Consider the following 15894-nt stretch of genomic DNA (forward strand, 5'->3'; position numbering starts at 1 on the left):
GTATGAGGGTGATATTAAGATATTGCCCAAGTGTACTGGGATATAGCTAACTAGTTTATATCCCAGTGAGAATCATAGCCAAAAAGCCACCATTAAGCTGATTTTAGTGCCTGTATTCTAATTAATTTACATACATCACGGCCACTCTAAAGTATCAATCTTACCGGTCTGCCTCAGATTCCCTACTCATGTAACATGGCTGGTTTCGAAGCTTGCCCCCACACACTAATTGAAAACCCATGCACTGGATGATAAGTTAGTTATCACCCAATGATAGTAAGTTAGTTATCACCTAGCGCGGCGGTTTGACTCTCCCACGCACTGGGATATGAATGTAGTTATATAATTTCACAACCACTTTATTTGATTTGTAATTTATACAAATGCACAGTGGAAAACAACACTTACATATCAACTACGGTAGCATTCTTCCTTACATTATCGTCAATATACATAGTAATACCAGTATCCCTCACAGGTACTTCAATGGTTGTATTAGGTTTGGGTTTGCAGTATGTGACAATTTTCTTAATGATCTCTTTATATATGATCAGTTCCATTGTAACAAATGCTATTAATGGTAAGATCACAAAAAGAATGATAATTGCCGACAACACTCCTGAACCAAAACTGTCGTACATTGATATTACTGAAATGAACAACATTATTTGTAAAACAACTCCATCAAAGATATTAAGAATTTTACCTCCATAAGGTTTGGCTATTATGTGTATCAAAGCTACTAGTATGTTTGCTATGAGTAACAAAACTTGTGAAGTGTTGTCATTGGATGAATTAATTGTGAGTAGTAAAATTATCCCCATTCGACAAATCATGTAGTAAGCAGCAAAACTTCTGTACTTGTCTCTGTAACATCCTTGAAACTGGTCAAGCAATGGTTTGAACCTAGTGAAGTTGATCTTGTGATTAAGGAATGGTTCAAGTAGAAGTAGAAGTGGTAGACCAACGACAATCATTAGCGTAAATAATGCTGCTACAATAACATATGGTAGATGACGACCATGAAAATACTCTATGTCAGGTGACAGGTATGTGTAAACCTTATCCACATTATTAAATGTCAGTGATCTCAACAACAGTAATGAAGTTGTGGCCACAGAAGTGTACGATAATAGCAGAAGAAAACATATTACACGAATAATTCCTCTACTTAGAAATGCTGACAACTTGTAAGACATTCTTGCTGACCGGCATATTATTCCTACAATGATGATAACAGCTAGTGGATGTACATAATGAATGAACTCTTGGTCAATTCCAGTCATAGATTTTACCAAGCAGAACTCTCCTAGAAATTGTGGAGACACTTTAGCAATGCTAGACATAATGCTAACAGCAGTATACAGTGTTTGTGATGCATACAAATGTTGATCCAGTAAAATTTCCAGCATACTGTAATAGTATGTAATAACATACAAGTAACCAATCTCAACATGATAGTATGTCATAATAAACACTGCTATAACCAGAACTATCCAGTATATCACTGACAATATGATAACCAGTATTGTCTGTCCATTTGTACACTTGCCAATGCTAACACATTCTACAGAATCAAATGAGAGAGTATATCCTTCCTCACAACTACCACAAGCAGTACCAGATCGGTGTGAACTACACTGATTCATTCTCACAGGTGAGAGCTGATAAAATCCATTAGTAGTTTCACAACAAGTAAAATTGCAATAATTGTTAGGACAAACTGTCACTGTTGATTTGCCATCAACTACACCAAACCAGTGACCTCTTTTGATGGTTGATGTGCTACCAGAACAAGACACAATGTCACTGCCATCATAGCATACACACTTTTGAGTAGTATTATCATAGTGGTAACCAAGGTGACATGGTGATAATTCTGCTATAAGCTGGACAGAAATTTCTAAATCACTATTTGTATATGATGCAATCATGATTGAGAAATTGGTAGTGTCAGAAATCTCCTTGCCTGTTACACTGATCCCTTCAAATAAATTACAAGCTATTGACACATATTTTGTCCCATCAAGATTATGATCATGATTTTCACCACTTACCACAAAGTCCACTCCAACAGCAGGTCGGTCATGAAAGCTTAGTACACAGGCATTGATTTTGATGTTTTGGCCAAGCATTATATTATCCACAAAGTAAGTGTCACAATTATTTATTGTATTGGTAGTATTGATACAGGTAGCTGGGTTATACAGAACTAGATGACGGGGAGGATTATTGTGTGTCACGTCTAACCCCACAATGCTGCTATTCAAACAAATTTCATCACATGATGCTTGTATGTGCATATAAACATCATCACCCACAAGAGCAGTATTGCTGCTAAACTCGACCCTTGTGGTATTAGATAAGATACTGCTCTGATTAATTTGCTTAAGTTCACCATAAATGGCACCACCATAAACAGTAGCATTGTTCTGATTAAACATAACATCAGATTCACTTTCAAATGTCATAGTAAAGTTATTACCAAAGTATATTGCTCCACCATTCTTATCAGCCAAATTATGATTAAATCTTGTGGATGACCTCTTTGCAAATTTTATGTTAGACTTTTGGATATTAACAGCTCCACCATTTGTCGCTGTATTACTTCTAAAATTTACTTTGGCATTTCCTTCAAATAATATCCATGAATGCTCTTTGCAATACATTGCACCACCTGTAACTGCAACATTGTTAACATATGTTACTGATGAGTTTTCAACAAATACCATATTACTTGTTTGATGTATATAAGCAGCACCTCCATGTAAACTAGCTTCATTGTTACTAAATGTCACTTTTGAGTTACCATCAAATGACACATTAGAATATGTTGTTGAGTATACTGCTCCACCATCAGTCGCGTGGTTATCAATAAATGTCACAGTTGAATTATCATCAAACATGATGATACATCTCTCATCAGAATAAATGGCTGCTCCACTTATGTTGGCTTTGTTAGCATCATATGTCACCGATGTGTTTCCATCAAATGATATGTTAGAATGTCTTTTGGAGTACACCACTCCACCATATTTAGCTTCATTGTCACTAAATGTCACTTCTGAGTTGCCATCAAATGATATACCAGAATTTGTTTCTAAGTATACAGCTCCTCCATTAGTGGCATAATTGTCAACAAATGCTACTGCTGCATTATCATTAAAGATGTTGATACATCTCTCCTGTGAATATATAGCACCTCCACTAACACCGGCTTTGTTAATTTTATATGTCACTGATGTGTTTCCATGAAACAATACTTCTGAATAACTTCTAGAATACACTGCTCCTCCATATCTTGCTTCATTGTTGCTAAATGTCACTGTGGAGTTTCCATCAAACGACACATCAGAATATGTTGTTGAGTACACAGCTCCTCCATTCACAGTAGCACTGTTACCAATAAATTCCACTTTTGAATTATTATCAAACACGATGATACACCTCTTATGAGAATAAATGGCTGCTCCACTTATGCTGGCTTTGTTGGCATCATATGTCACTGATGTGTTTCCATTAAATGATATGTGAGAATAACTCTCAGAGTACATAACTCCTCCAACTCCTGCTTGATTGTCACTAAATTTCACTTTTGAATTTCCATCAAATGTGATGTTACAGTTCCCAAAAAAATTAATAGCTCCCCCATTATCAATGGCATTATTACCTTTGTAGTTCACTGTTGTGTTTTCATCAAATGATATTTGGGAATAACTTGTAGAGAACACTGCTCCTCCATCTTTAGCTCTATTGTCAATAAATGTCACTACCGAGTTTTGAACAGCTAAGATGCTGCATCTCAAATGAGAATGAATGCCTGCTCCACTTATGCTGGCTTTGTTAAATTGATATGTCACTGAAGTGTTTCCGTCAAATGATATTTGGGAATAATACCCAGAGTTCACTGCTCCACCAAATTTAGCTTCATTGTCACTAAATGTCACTTTTGAGTTTCCATCAAATGTGATGTTGCAATTCCCATAAGAACGAAGTGCTCCTCCATTATTACTGGCATCGTTACCTGTATATATTACTGTAGTGCTTCCATGAAATGATACTTGAGAACAACTTCTGAAGTACATTGCTCCACCGTGCTTAGCTCCATTGTCACTAAATGTCACATTCGAGTGTCCATCAAATGTAATACTGCAGTTTACATGAGACCCAATAGCTCCCCCATTTTTACCAGCATAATTACCATTGTATTTCACTGTTGTTATTCCATCAACTAACATTTTTGAATGATTTCTGGAGTACACTGCCCCCCCATATAGAGCTTCATTGTCACTAAATGTCACTTTTGAGTTTTCATCAAATGTGATGCTGCAGTTCACATAAGAATAAAGAGCTCCTCCATTTTTATCAACACGATTACCTTTATATATAACTGTTGTGTTTGCATCAAATAATATCACTGAGTAACTTCTAGAGTACACTGCCCCTCCAAATCTTGCTTCATTGTTGCTAAATGTCACTTTAGAGTTTCCATCAAACGACACATCAGAATATGTTGTTGAGTACACAGCTCCTCCATTCACAGTAGCACTGTTACCAATAAATTCTACAGTTGAATTACCATCAAACATAATGATACACCTCTTATGAGAATAAACAGCTGCTCCACTCATGCTGGCTTTGTTTGCGTTATATGTCACCGATGTGTTTCCATCAAATGATATGTGAGAATGTGTTCTGGAGTGCACTGCTCCACCATATTTAGCTTCATTGTCACTAAATGTCACTTCTGAGTTGCCATCAAATGATATACCAGAATTTGTTTCTAAGTATACAGCTCCTCCATTAGAGGTAAAATTGTCAACAAATGCTACTGCTGCATTATCATTAAAGATGTTGATACATCTCTCCTGTGAATAAATGGCACCTCCAGTTACACCGGCTTCATTAATTTTATATGTCATTGATTTGTTTCCATCAAATAATATTTCAGATTGACTTCTGGAGCACACTGCTCCTCCAAATCTTGCTTCATTGTCACTAAATGTCACTTTTGAGTTTCCATCAAATGTTATGCTGCAATTTTCAAAACAATTAAGCGCTCCTCCATTTTTATCAGCATGATTCCCTTTATATTCCACTGTTGTGTTTCCATCGAATAATATCTCTGAATAACTTACATAGTATACTGCCCCTCCATAAGTAGCGCTGTTACGACTAAATGTCACGTTTGAGTTTCCTTTAAATGTGATCCTACAGTTATTATAAGACTCAACAGCTCCTCCTTCACTAGCATCATTATCTATAAAAGACACAGTTGTGTTTCCATCAAATAATATTTCTGAATATCTTCTAGAGAAAACTGCTCCTCCTCCAAATGTAGCAGTGTTATTGTTAAAGGTCACTGTTGAGTTTACAGCAAATAACATGTTGGAATTTTCAAAACACAGAGCTCCACCACTTCTGCTTACTGCATTGCTTTGAAATATTACCACTGTGTTTCCATCAAATAATGTTGCAGACTTACTTATGGAAAACACTGCACCACCATATGAAGTAGCAATATTGTTTACAAAATTTACAACTGAAATTTCTCCAAAGTATAATGTAGAATTATTAAGAAAGATTGCTCCACCGCTAGTATTTGCTGAATTATTGTAGAATGTGACATTAGAGCTGTCTTTAAATTCAACAATTGATCTGCTGCTAAAAATTCCTCCACCAGCAACCACTGTGTTTTGCCTGAAAACCACATCACCTTTAATATGTAGTTTATGTTGTGAAAGATAAATAGGTACTCCTTCATTGCTAACAAATAATGAATTTTGCAAGTATGAAACTTGTAGCTGTCTATTTCCTGAACCATCAATAAAGATAACACTCTTGGCAACCCCATTGTAAGAGAAATTACAGCTGTTAATCACCAACTTTGTTTGGGTACAAGTTGAACCATCAGGTGCATACTGCACTGCTGCACCATGACCTCTATGTTGATTATTATGTGTAAACACAGAATTGTTGATGTGTATATTTCCTGACACTTTTGAGAATACTACAGCTTGTCCTGTTGAGGAATTAAAGGAGCAACTTTGAATGATAAGGTTGGATGATTTATAAAATCTTATTCCTGGATATGATGATCCATTGCTAGCCGACCCACACCTCTCCCAGTCAACGCTTTTAATAGTAACATTGTTGCAGGAGATGAAGTTTATTGCTCCAGTACCACAGCTTATAGTGGAATTTCTGCGTCCAATTATTGCAATATTCTTAAGATTTTCTACAGTAATTTTTGAATTCAACACAACATTTGATCCAATAATTTTGATCGTCATATTATTAGTAAGACTACGGACTGCACTATCAAATGAGTGAAAAGAGCGATCTCTAATTACACAGCAACATTCTACCTGATCATATCCTGTCTGTGAACCAGGTAGAGCAACTTTTTGAGAATAGATTTCATTGGTTATTTCCTCAGCCTTCATGAAGACCACAGACAGTAGAAAAACACTTACAATGCTGGCTGTCAGCATAACAACAGTGGATACCACAGTAGCAGATGTGAATGATAATTTTCAGGACAACTGATGTTTGAATTGATACAACTATTTATACTATCAGAACCCATACATCTTTCAGATGCCATACGTATGTATTAACAGCCATGTTATACGTAAGGACTTCATATCATAATGCTTGCTATATTTTGATTTTTCAAGCCAGTACACTTATATGCCACACCATTCAAGGTTTGCATATCACAACAAATGGAATGATTCTACATCTGTTCTTCAGTGTTAACAGTAGTAAACTTTCACAGTACAGAACCATAAACTTTTATGTCCCATTTTTGTAGTTGGCCAACTACAGAACATTTCACACTGATTTGCAGGCCCAAGGTTACTTTCCTCTATAATACATAGTTCCAGTGTGATACCAATGCATAAAAATCTTAATTTGCTATTCATAATTTTAAAGTGGTTACTGCTGTTGTGATTGACATACTTTTTAGTTTTATTGTATCATCACCACCTCAAGCACAATAATTGCTCAACACTTCAACTTGATAAAGGATCATGAAGTTTGATTGGTGGAATCAGAGTTCTAAAAGCAGAAGTTGTATATACATGCAACTCAGATAGTTTTTTGTTGTGCAATGTAGTATATTTTATCCTGAGAAGACAATTCTAGGCACAGCAAATTTAGAGTTCAAATCATATATAAAACAACACTGGATACATAATTTGAACACATTTATAAGCTGTGGATAAGTTTATAACCTATTAATTGCAGTTCAGCAGGTAGTCCAAACTAATATTCAACATGATTGAAGATAGACAGGATGATTCCTTAATTGAAAGTTGATAAATTAACCCTTACTATACTATTGCAATCTGCAGGGAAATATAAGAGGAAATTTATTAACATTACAATAGTCCATAAATTTCTTAATAATTTTGTTACACCAGGAACACATCAAATCTTCTATTCAAGAATTGTCTACAGGATTCAATGTACTCCTAGTTAAATGTATCACTTGTCGAAAAAGATTTATGAAGTAACTGAATGCGACAGAACAAAAATATTTCTGACACGAGTAGCTGAGTTGTGAGGCTTTTGAAATATCCCATACAATTAGAATAGGCAAATTTGGGTGGGAATGTATGGAACATGAGGATAAGTGGTTGTTTCAATACAAACCATTGGACAGAAACACATGAATGCTCACCTCATTCTTTAATAGTCCTGATCATGACTTTTGTGGGAGTTGACTATAATACACTGTAGACTATTGAGTAAAGTGTATATGGACTACAACACACCATATGTATACTGCTAACACAATATTTATGGGTGTTCACATCCTCTGAACTAAACAAGGATGTTGATGTATGTTTGTTAGTAGTAAACAGTTAGTTAATGTTGCATCAGTCACCACACCATTTTTCCTGCTTTCCATGCAGTTAACTTAGAGACAACCAATAATTATGGCTGTTGTAATCTTTATAGAGGTTAAGGTTACAGTCTTGAGAACTTTATATATTTTTTGTAAATGTCTCTTGGTCTGTCCATCCCAGCTACACACACACATATATATATATATATATCCAGTTGTCTTCACTTCCTATACGTATAATCATTTATAAACTCTATCTAGACATCCACCTAATGTACTGGCATATATACATGCCAGTCTATTATGCTTTTTGTGTCTAGGATTTTTTATTAGCATCTATGTGAGACTCTGTTAATTAAATTTTATTGGCCTACAGGGTTCAATGAAAAGTACAGAGTGAATTAAAAAATAATGCTGCAAAGCACAGTGACAAAAAAGCAGGAATTAATTGAATCTTATCCTTGCAGCTTGTATATAATGATCATGTTTCAATCATCAACACAATCATGATCAGTAGAACCAAGAGTTCATGATATAAAAAGTTGTAATTATTTTGGTCGAATTGTCTCACTTATAAAGGCACGCACGTATGGCATATGTGTTTATCACAACCTATGATGAGTGCTTCATAAAGCCTGCTTCAGTACATGCATTGGTTGGTGAGACTCTAAAGGAGTGTAGATGAACAGACAGGTTTCTTTTCAGCTTTTTAACTGTTATGATTTTAAAGTGTATAATTGTGACCAGATTTTCAAAAATCTGTCTTAATGTCACACATGAAATACATAGAAATTTCTATACTTATGTGTCACCACGTACACTTAAGCACTTATGCACCTGTTAAAATATTTCACAGAATTTCTTGCAATTCAGGGTACTGACTACTAATCTTGTAAAGGTGAGCAGAAGTTTGTAATTCCTTATTTTAATTATAAATATTCTACTCGTAAAATGTGACAAAATCCGGTCAATATAGCTACATACATATTATACAAGTTTAAGGAAAAATTAGAAATTTTATATTTGATTAGGGATCATAGAAAAAAATGTAGGGAAACAAGGGAGGTCGCCTACACCTGCAGATATACTAGTAAACATTTAATCTCTATACCCAAGACCAAGACTGAATTAGGGATTAAATGTTCACTAGTATATCTGCAGGTGTAGGTGACCTTCCTTGTTTCCCTACTTTTTTTATGATCCCTAATCAAACTTAAAATTTCTAGAATTTTTCCTTGAACTTGTTTGTTTACTTTTTTGTGACTGGTGAACCCACACATACTGCATCAAAAGAAAGGATGGCGCCAGAATTAATGTTTTCATCTGAACGTGCGCCCCAGCTATCAAAAACTACTTTGAAAGTGCAGTGGTCATTACGCTTCGCTTTCAGCTATGCTCAGCCCGTTACATAGCGCTACAGACAAAAAACAGTAGAAGTGCCTCTACAATCCAGTCACCACAAAAATACGACGATTCTCGCGCCCTCAACTAGCTATCAATTACTGCCTAAAATTATTCTTTACGCAATACGCGATCGCAGTACGGAATTTCTCAAACGGACATGAAATCCTCAGTAGTATATATTACGTACCCATACGTAGTATATAATATCTATGCGTTTACAAATGCACTGTAGGGAAGCCATGCATCGCACTACCGCGAATTGGCTGTCAGCAAAAAGAAATGGGACACAAATGAGGACAAAGGTGAGTCCATGATGCATGCATTGTACGTACCAAAAGACACGTCTCGGGACGAAGCTACGTTAAACAGTGAAAAATTTGAGCCCATAACCTTAGCCGTTATCAAGTTACGCTTGCCTGCAGGCAGGCAGGCAGGCAGGCAGGCAGGCAGGCAGGCAGGCAGGCAGGCAGGCAGGCAGGCAGGCAGGCAGGCAGGCAGGCAGGTAGGCAGGCAGGCAGGCAGGCAGGCAGGCAGGCAGTAGAAAATTGCATGGAACAAGGAAAACCCAAATCTCCATGATCCCTAATATACAGTACTACCATACTGTGTGATACTTATATACAATTAACTGTGTAGAGCAAGCGATGAACCAACAAAGGTGAGGTACCAAAAACAATCTTTTGTCTTTTTTTCTTTGCACTACTTGTAATTGTTTGTATGCCAATGATGAAGAAGTGATATCTGCCATTAGTTTGAAATTGATGAGCAGCTGTGCAATTTGTAATGGTGTTATATCAGGTACTCTTTGATCAGCTTCAGCTTCAGCTTCAAGGAATTGTTGTATGCTCCATTCACTCTACATGGATACTCTTTACAAGGTGTAATTATGTGACCAGACCTGCGATAACAGGACATGTGCATGGGCACAAACTGCATCCTATCACATGACAGATCATATCTCAGTGCCAGAATGGATTATTTGCATTCTATTAAAAAGCGAATTGCACTTTAATGGCTAATGTAGACTAAAAATTGCATGGCCACACTGAATGCCATAAAAAGTTGAGAATCATGATAATTTTGAAAATGTAGCTATATATAGGTGCCCACATGCCCTATTTTTCAGGCATAGCTGCATCCATGTATGACTACACACACACACCAGCATTTGCAGGTTGATTCTCTGGTTGGATGGAAGAAACTGTTTTAGAAGACTCTGAGCATTTTTCTACATGCCATTTTCATAAGTAGCTTCCAGCTTAGTTAATGCTACAGTATACCAAGCTTCAATTATTAGACTAGTTTAATTGTATTCAACCCCAAAAAAATTGACTTACTCTGGCCAGAGAGAAACTATCATGAATGATGAAAATATGTACAACAAACAACAGTATAAGCATGTGAGTCCTCGGGTAACATGTGACCACAAATAGGACCACGAATGGAACCAATGTGGGCATGGCAAGGAAAAAATACAAATAAACTACAATCTTTACCTAATTAGTGTTCCACTCTTTACCAGACAAATTCTTTTAGAGGAGATATTTTGAGTGGTCAAGCCATCCATGGACTGCAACAGAGGTCATAGTCATGCACACTATACTTTTTATTGATCTGATGTGATATGTAAGTCCCTCTTTCATGAAATACTCAACTTCATGTGCTAAGTATGTCAAGCTAGGGAGTCTGGGGGCATGCTCCCTCAAGAAAAGTTTCAAAAATATATGCTTTGAAATGGCATGTGGAGGCTATTCCATGATATACATGATCAATCGGCTCAATGCAATGCCATGTAGTTGATTCATTGGAACACTTTTGAAAAGTAATTTAAAGACAATTAAATGATTTAGACCAAGCGGAGCAATTGCACAGCACTATAATTTACAGTGAATGCTTAATTAGAGTATATTACGATGACTGCTCTATTGGAGTATCTCAATCTTTTTCAGCATATAGCTGAAAAGTGGTCCAGGGCTGTATCACCATGGGCCCCGGCTTGCTTAGTACTACAGCCATAGATTCTATTATGTGTGGTACAGCAATGCTGCATAGTAATGTTTGAGTAGAAACTTTGGGGTGCCAAAACTCAGGCCTACTCAACATGAATTGTTGAGCATTTTTAGCTGCCTCGGTTGCCTCAATGGTAGCTACGCCACTGGAATATATGTTAGCCTTATTTCTTCAGCAAGTTAGTCTCCCCAGCATTAACAAATGCTGAGTGAACTCTATTCCATGTAATACCTCTGTTCTTACAGAAGGGCGTAAAGAGAGGGGGTTTCTGGAATCAGGAAACCCCTTTGACAGCGAAACAGTTTATAAAATAGCCTGCCTCAGTAAGTGTGCAATTATTAAAACTATCTAACTAGAGAGTACAAATACAATAAATATTATACTACCTTTCAGAATTTAATAGTCTTTCATTGTGAGTCTCACTATCACTCACAGCAGCAATACATGTCAATTGCACTTTAATGAGAGTATTGTTATAATCGATTGTGGGTTTTTAAGTATAGCATGGAAACGACTTCTAACAAGTGACAGGTGACAAGATGGTTTTTTCAAAGGTGCATATATTATAGTAACGTATTACAAGTAGCTAGCTACACAGAAAAATGGAATATTCAACTAGAGTAGGGACCATCGATAAAAAGTACTGAAACAAGCTGGAGTAGTGCACGATATATATTTATATAATAAATCACAGTAAATAGTTTTGAGTTTGGCCGCCTTTTCTTTGTTCATAGCATTGCCATATACAGGAAAGGCGGCCAAACTCAAACTATTTATTGCTATCAGAGAATCTATACACTTTGCTTTCTTGAGAATCAAATTTGAGTGGCATTTATGAAGATGCGCACAGACTTAAAGCATCACATAATTCTCATTAATACTTTAAACAATAATATTGTAATATCTGATTAATATTTACAACTTGCATATCTCACACATGGCCGCACTATGACATCATCACTTTTTGTCACAGTTAACTCTGGATGCGCACTTTTTTTACAGCTATAAGCTGTTTTGGATGGGATAATATTTACAAAAAAAAGTTAACAAACAAGTACACAGAAAAATTTGGAATTTTCAACTAGAGTAGGGACCATAGCACATCGATAAAAGTACTGAAACAAGCTGGAGTAGTGCACGATATTAAATCACAGTAAAACAATGAGAAGTGTTATATCCCTACTGTGCTCAAGATACCATAATAAAAATGCACAGTAGAGATATAACATTTCTTATTGTTTTACTGTGATTTAATATCGTGCACTACTCCAGCTTGTTTCAGTACTTTTTATTGATGTGCTATGGTCCCTACTCTAGTTGAAAATTCCAATTTTTTTTTGTGTACTAATGTCTTGTAATTTTGAAGTCTGATTGACATACTTCAAGTTTTAGTTTTATTGCATCATCACCACCTCAAGCACAATAACTGCTCAACTCTTTAACTTGATAAAGGATCGTGAAGTTTTATTGGTGGAATCAGAGTTCTAAAAGCAGAAGTTGTATACATGTACTGTCACACAATTCAGATATGTAGCTTTTATTGTGGAATGTAGTGTTTTATCAAAATACTTAAGAAGACTATTCTAGGCACAACAAATTTAGAGTTTAAAATATATAAAAACAACACTGGATACATAATGTGAGTACATTTATAAGTTGTGGATAAGTTTACAACCTGTTAATTGCAGTTCAGCAAGTAACTCAAAACTATAATATTGATAATAAAGTAATGAAATTAATATTATTGAAAATAGACAGGACGGTAAATGATTATATAGAAAGGTAAGATAACTGGATATATATGTATATAGCTGAGATGAATGGACCAGAAGATATTTACAAAAAGTTCGCAAGGCTATAAACTCAAGCCTCTATAAAGACTACATATGCACATAATAATTAACAGCCAATCTCTAAGTAAATTGGAAAACAATAATTTGCAGCACAAACAATGTGGTGACTGATGTAACATTAACTAACTGTGTGCTGCTAACAAACATACATCAACATCCTTGTTTAGTTGAAAGGATGTGAACATTCATAATATTGTGTTAGTATAGTATACATAGTGGGTTGTAGTCCATATATACCTTACTCAATGGTCTACAGTGTATATAGTCAACACCTACAAAAGTCATGATCAGTATATATACTATCAAAGAAAGAGATGAGCTTTCATGTAACCCTATCCAATTGTGTGTATTGAAACAACCACTTATTCATGTTAACATCATGTTTGCCACACATTCCTGATTGTATGGGGATATTCCAAAGCCTCACAACTTACTTGTTCTGGCTACTCATATCAGTACCATTTTTGAAAACAGTTCTGCCATTTAAATTGCTTCATAAATCTTTTGGCAGGTAATATGTGTAACTAGGAGCACATTGAATCCTATGGACAATTTTTGACTAGAGGATTTGATGTGTTCCTGGTGTAATGGAAGTTATTAAGGAATTTACAGAAAATTGCAATGTTAGTGAATTCTTCTTTTTATTTCCCAGCAGATTGCAATAGTATACTGGCCTAAAAGTAGATGGACACTGTTTATTTGTGAAGCTATCCACTATAGGGATGTGCAATGTATTGTGGGGAAAGTGTTACATACGTAGATGATAGTGAATTACTAACTTCACCTAAAAAAATAGTGAAAGCTGCTTGAAGTATCCTATAGGCCCACCTGAGCTTGCCCAAAACAACTATACATGTGTACAGTATTCATCACCCTAGCCCATGAATGAACATCCTATCAGCACCACAGGGTGGCTTCTTTAAGAATTCAATCATAAAAGACCTTTCCTATAGAGCCAAACCATGCCTGCCTGTGCTTCAATTGGCTGAAGTGTTGAGAAAAATTCTACTTGCTGTATTTTGTGTATACGTATTAGTTCAACATGAGGTGAACACACTAATAGTTACCTTAATGCATATAGTAAGTAAGTTATCATTGCTGCTGTAATGTACAACACTATCAAAGTGCAAAACAGTAGGATGGTGTGTGACAGTGACAACCATATGATTAGAGTTATGTGCTGTGCTAGCTATCATCCTAACTTTCAGAGTTTTAGTTATCAGCTCAGGGTAAATGACTAAATGTACTATAGTAACTTTCACCCACAATTTACTGTACTGTACAGCTAACTTCGTAATACATTCAATTTTGAACAATTGAAATAGAATTAATATTTATTTATGTAATAGTTATGTAAAACTGCATAATTTAGTAGCTTAAAAGCTCTGTGGTATAGTGCTGCCTGAGTAAAGTGAAGGCATTACTACAGGGTCTGAGAGCCGTCCATCTGTATGCATTCCATTTGAGTTCATGCATTCTTCTCGCCAGTTGCTGCACATATCAAAGCGGTTTTGGCAATAAATTGGCACCAAACAAAGCACTCACCATCTAGGTGATCTACAATCAACTGTTGTGGAGGCTACTACTCTTCCTATTTCAAAAAAAATTATTTTATTATTTCTTTGTATTGGCTTTGTGTGTGCGCATGTTTATTTTTGGTGTTGTATCTGTAGTTGTATTTGTCTTTTGTACTCTTCTTCTTTACTCACAGGGCTCCACTGAGAATCAGTATTTGGTTATTGAGTGGACCCCCTGTTTAAAAATTACAATTACAGGAATAAGCTAGCATTTAAATGAAGCTTCTAATTGCCATCGTTCTTCATTTACAGCACATTTAGTGCAAGGAAAAACTCACTTGAATTCTTTGTAAACCACAAATAAACACTTGTGCTAGTCAATGTATGCATTCCTTTTATAAAATGGATATTAAGTACTTATGTTAGACATTTGGCTTAGACGCACTTCATAAACCCACGGTCCCAAGTTCAAATCCAAGTTAGGATCATTTTCTTTTTCTTCATTTTTTCTTTTTTCAGTCTGGCAACCTTTTAGTGATCTTTTTTTTCTGTTACAGGAAACATTAATTTTCATATCATATGTTCTCTGATTCTAAACCTCATCGGTGCAACATTCTTTCTTAACTCTCAGTACTGAAACACTTTGACATCAAATTATAATGCTTTTGTATAGAAATAAGGATAATAATTATTGTAATGAGTTATTGCTGGAAATACATGAAACTATCAGGGGCGGATCTAGAAATTTTCAGAGGGGTTTCAGGTTCTCTGGAATTGCAACTTCAGCCTAGCTGTAAGTTGAAGACCAAAAAAAAAAAAAAAGAAAAGAAAAAAAAAAAAAAAAAAAAAAAAAAAAAAGAGGTCACTACGTAGTTTTGAATGCTGTGAAGGTGATTTCAAAGGTAAAAGTATCTAATCCAAAACAGCCAAGCTGTAAAAAAAGTGTGCGGCCCTCAGAAAGGCTATGGTGAAAAAAGATGTGAAATCCAAGGTGGCGGCCAAGAAATGGCTGTGATGGTAGGTTAATGGTAAAAATTTTAATAATGACAATTCAGGTAAATTTTGTGAAGCGGCACAAAAATTCACCTGAATTGTCGTTATTAAAATTTTTACCATTAACCTACCATCACAGCCATTTCTTGGCCGCTACCTTGGATTTCACATCTTTTTTCACCATAGCCTTTTTTGAGGGCTGCACACTTTTTTTACAGCTTGGCTGTTTTGGATTAGATTTCATTTCTTTTTGTATTTG

General features: G+C 35.6%; 1 protein-coding gene across 1 annotated transcript; it reads right to left on the reverse strand.

Annotated features, from left to right (window-relative positions):
* Positions 1-404: 404 nt before the first annotated feature.
* Positions 405-6446, reverse strand: LOC136263832 (probable outer membrane protein pmp20). The gene has a single exon (XM_066058457.1). It carries the CDS (start codon positions 6444-6446, stop codon positions 405-407), a length of 6042 nt encoding a protein of 2013 aa, XP_065914529.1.
* Between the last annotated feature and the right edge of the window lie 9448 nt (positions 6447-15894).

The sequence above is a fragment of the Dysidea avara genome, chromosome 8, assembly GCF_963678975.1.
Source record: "Dysidea avara chromosome 8, odDysAvar1.4, whole genome shotgun sequence".
Classification (NCBI taxonomy): Eukaryota; Metazoa; Porifera; class Demospongiae; order Dictyoceratida; family Dysideidae; genus Dysidea; species Dysidea avara.

What these genes read in the sequence shown, in the direction of transcription:
- LOC136263832 (XM_066058457.1), bottom strand. Translation starts at nt 6,446, where the DNA reads ATGAAGGCTGAGGAAATAACCAATGAAATCTATTCTCAAAAAGTTGCT.